The sequence below is a fragment of the Octodon degus genome, unplaced genomic scaffold (assembly GCF_000260255.1).
Source record: "Octodon degus isolate 3935 unplaced genomic scaffold, OctDeg1.0 scaffold00123, whole genome shotgun sequence".
Taxonomy (NCBI): domain Eukaryota; kingdom Metazoa; phylum Chordata; class Mammalia; order Rodentia; family Octodontidae; genus Octodon; species Octodon degus.
Window position 1 is genome coordinate 7,089,954 of NW_004524699.1, and position 4,015 is coordinate 7,093,968.

A 4,015-nucleotide genomic window follows, 5' to 3' on the forward strand; every position below is an offset into this window, starting at 1 on the left:
GGGTCTCACTACTAGATCAGACTCCTAGTGACCCACCTGTTTACAGCCTCCCAAGAGCTGGGATTACAGGCACTTGACACCACGCCCAGTCTCAATTGCAGTCTCAGTGTGCGCCAAGGGTGGGGCCAGCACAGCAGGCCTAGGAATCTAACCCCTGGCCCCTGCACCTGCTTGCAGGTGCTTTAATCTGCTGAGCTAGTTGGCCCACCCTACACAGATTATTTCTATTTGTATTCCCAGACTTAGCGAATAACAGAAGCTAACAAAATGCTGAACGAAAGGGGATAATGAATTAAAGGAATCAGACACTGACCTTGTTCACAGCAGAATCTATGCACTTAAACGTAATTATGTTCAAATCAACTGTTAAAAACATTAGCAAACAGAGTAGGTAGGGCTTGGGGAGGGATGCCGATCAGCGATGTACTATCTCCCACCCAGACTTGCCACACTGGTGAAACTAAGACAGCGTCTAGGCCAGGCCTGTGGTGGGAAGCAAGGGACAGGTGACACAGCAGGAACAAGGCCGTCTGTCTTCAAGTTGCTCAGTGCACCTGGACAGAGTGTGAGTAAAAATTAGTCTAGGTGGCCTCTCAGGAAGAGCTCGAGGGACCGGGGATATAGCTCAGTAGAATAAATGCTTGCCTGGCAAGTGTAAGGTCCCAAGTTCAATCCCTGGTACCAAAAAAAAAAAAAAAAAAAAAAAAAGAGCTCGCTGTACCCTGGCAAAGCACCTGGCTTTACACTCTCCACACGTTATCATGGTGGCTTAACTGTCTTCTTTGCATTCTGGTTAGGGATGGCTGGGGTGTGCTCCTAGGCCCAGCTGTGTGATTTCAGCAAGTGACTGTCCCCATGGAGGCCAACGGGAATACTGTGTGCAAGGAGGCACCTGTATCGTGGCCTATGTGCTCACATGCGAGATTAAGATCTAGATAGTTTCCTCTGCTCTGTGTGCTTGCTAAGCATTCAAGGTGACGCTTGGCAAGCTCCCTGCTGGAGGCTGCTGCGTGGAAGGCCTTCAGTTGACCTCTCACACCCTGAAGTGGTTTATGATGACTGGTGGGCTCGGGCATTAGGGCACATGGTGAGGAGGATGTGCTGGAAAGGAGTGCGAGGCCTTGTGTGCCAGGCTGAGGGGTTAACCTGGGGTAGTGCAGCCACTGAGAGTTTTGAGAAGGGCAGGGACTTGGTTGTCACTTGTGAGGGGCCCAGCTGAGGCTGACCTCTCAGTGGGCTCCTTTCCACTGACTTGGCCCTTTCTGCATGGCACTAGGGAACCAGTGTGGAGACTCCAGGACCTCAGACTCACCTGGTGGCAGCTGTTCAGGCTCCTGGGGGTTCTGGGGTGCTTGGGTGTTTAGTCCATCGAGTTCTGTTCCACTTGGCACGGGAGCACCGGGCTGTAGAAATCCTCCCACTCTGGGTGTGTGCAAAGCAGCACTTTTGGCTCACTTGACTTTGCAGGTAGTGACTTCAGAGGTCTCCAGGGGCCTCCCTGGCAGAGGCAGGCTTCCTCTTTGTGTGTGTGTGTGTGTGGTTTTGGGGATTGAACTCAGAACCCTGCGCTTGCTTTATTCTACTGAGCTGTCTCCCCAGCCCAGGCTTCCTCTTTCCTACGTGCTCACCATGTGCTAGTGAGCACTGACCAAGTGCCACTTCCCTGAGCATCTTAAGCTCCTGCGGGAAAGTAGGGGTGATTTGCTCCCCATATTACAGATGAGCAAACAGGCTGGCAGGGTGAAGCAGTGCTCAGGGGCAGGGCCAGGCTGGCCTTTGGAGCCTGTGTGCTCGCACATCAGCTACCTGTGGTTGATTTTCTTTCCAGTGCTGGGGATAGAACCCAGGGCCTTGTGCAGACTAGACAAGCTCTCTACCGCTGAGCCTTCCCCATCCTTGGCCTGCTCTCTATGAATTTTTATTTGGCGTCATGAATCAAACTTAGGACTTCACTCGTGCCAGGCAGGTGCTGTGCTGCTGAGCTATAGCTCTGCGCTAGGCCCTACCTATGATTTCTGTCAGGCATAGGGGAAAGGGGCCCCATAGGCTCCTAGGAAAGACTGCAAGCACTGTGCTTTCCTGAGCCCAAGTGCCAGGATCACTGTGAAGAGAGGCTACCGACAGCCTCCACTCTCAGGCCACTGTGAGTAGCAACCTTGACCACAGAGTACTGGCATGAAGCTGGACATCAGTGGTCAGCCAGAAAGTGTCAAGCCCTTATAGTCAGGGGAGATGACCCGAGGAAGTGGCATTTGAACAGATGTGACAAACAGCTGACCACGTAACAAGCTGGGAAACAGTGCTGTTCCTCAAGGCAGGAGGGAGCCTGGTGTGTGCTGGGGAAGCGGGTGAAGGCTCACATGGTTTATTAGATGGAGAACGGAAGCGTCTAGGCAGACATGGGCAGGGCCTCACAGGTGGTGTTGGAACCATCAGTGGTAGGTCCTGCCAGTATTATTTTTCTCCAAATGCCACCCTATGATTAAGAACACAGATTCCATTCCCAGTTAATCCGGATGTCCAGTGCCCATCTTGCAAGTTCTGTAGTGGCCCAAGGTCATCGCGGCACCAGCTGGCTGGAACAGGAGAAGGATCCAATTGGGCACAGAATGCCACCCAAGAGTCTCAACCCTGCCCCAGTAGGGTTTTCCTAAGCTGTAGTGGAGGCAGAGGAAGTTGTGGCAACAGCTGGCAGGTCTCAAAGGTGGCCTCGGCTGTGAAATTCTTGGAGTTTAGCAGCTCCAAGGTGGAGTCTGAGCTGCTCTCTGGAGCAGCTCAGGGTTCTTGGCTTGTGGCATCCTGAGCCCTCTCGCTGCCACTGGGAGCACTGAACTGCATGTGGTGGGCATGGGGGATGCCAGGGCCTGAGGCCTTCACACTGAGCTACATTCTCATCCCTTTTTGTTTTGAGAGTCTTGTTAAGCCACCCAGCTGAGTTTGAACTCACAATTCTCCTGCCAGACTGCTGGGATTACAGGTATACACCACCGCGCCTAGCTAAACCGTGGCCATTATTATAGACAGGGAAGTGAGGCATAGGAAGACCAACGTAGAGGCTGGTGGTCACGTTTTTGTTTATCCCTTGTCTACCTCTGGGCTTTAGTTGATCTGACCACACGATGAGTGTGAAAAACCTGAAAGGCTTTTCTATCTCAGGGGTTTTTCTGGTTGTAAATCCCCAGGCAGGGCCACTTACTCTCCCAACGATAGTTTTTGTTGTTTTTTTTTTTATTGGGGGGGTGGGGTAGTTGGGGCTCGAACTCAGGACCTTGTGCTTGCCAGGTACACACTTCACTTATAATGCTGAGCTATTTCCCAAGCCCCAAGGACACTGTTCATCCTGCCTGTCCCCACCCCCTCCTCTGACTCAAGGAAAGTCCGTGTCCCTGCCTACTCCAAAATGAACTGCAGCCTCGAAACATCCTCCTGTGTCCACAAACACAGCAGGGATAAATGAAACTCCTTGGCCTTGCTCTGTAGCCTGCCTGCACTTCACCTGAGGAAGCCTCGCAGCAATCGGAAAAGGCAGACACTGCTCTTCTTCCATGTACTGATGATCAAACTGCGCTCAGAGGGAAAAGGACTTGCCCTCAGTTCTCTGGTAAAAAATGGAGGAGAGCGGAGTCCTTCTCTGGCCAACCTTAGAGCAGAGACAGGACAAGCGGCCGTTCAGGTAGGAGAGAATTTCTGTCTTCCATAGCCATGTGCAGCGGACGCCAGGCTTGAGGGAGGCTTTATTCAGACAATACCTGCCTTCCCTCTCAGGAACTGGGGGTAGCTCTCACTCCTGTGTGGACCCCCAGCCTGGGCCCTGGGAAACCCTGGCTGTAGGGAGGCGCCCCGAACAGGGTCTGGGGCCTGGGACAGTCCGCAGTGCTCCTAGACTGTGTCCCTTGTGCACCTGTGCTCTGGGCGGTCTCAGCTCCTGAGGAGCGGTGGCTGCTGCCCAGTCTTTGACCTCCTGCTTTGGCCCTCAGGGGCACAGGACAGCAGTTATGACAGTTATGATAAACGA

At 53.0% G+C, this 4,015-nt stretch overlaps 1 protein-coding gene and 1 long non-coding RNA gene across 2 annotated transcripts in view; one reads left to right on the top strand and one right to left on the bottom strand.

The window, feature by feature from the left end:
- The window catches only part of LOC111812407, a 24,317-nt gene that overhangs the window by 19,190 nt on the left and 1,112 nt on the right, over positions 1 to 4,015 (top strand). The window lies entirely within an intron of this gene.
- Positions 2,246 to 4,015, bottom strand: part of Coq4 (coenzyme Q4) — a 12,625-nt gene continuing 10,855 nt past the window's right edge. The window contains exon 7 of the mRNA XM_023700287.1: positions 2,246 to 2,476. Coding sequence (XP_023556055.1) covers positions 2,455 to 2,476 — 22 coding nt within the window. The 3' untranslated portion in view covers positions 2,246 to 2,454. The remainder of the gene's footprint in view (positions 2,477 to 4,015) is intronic.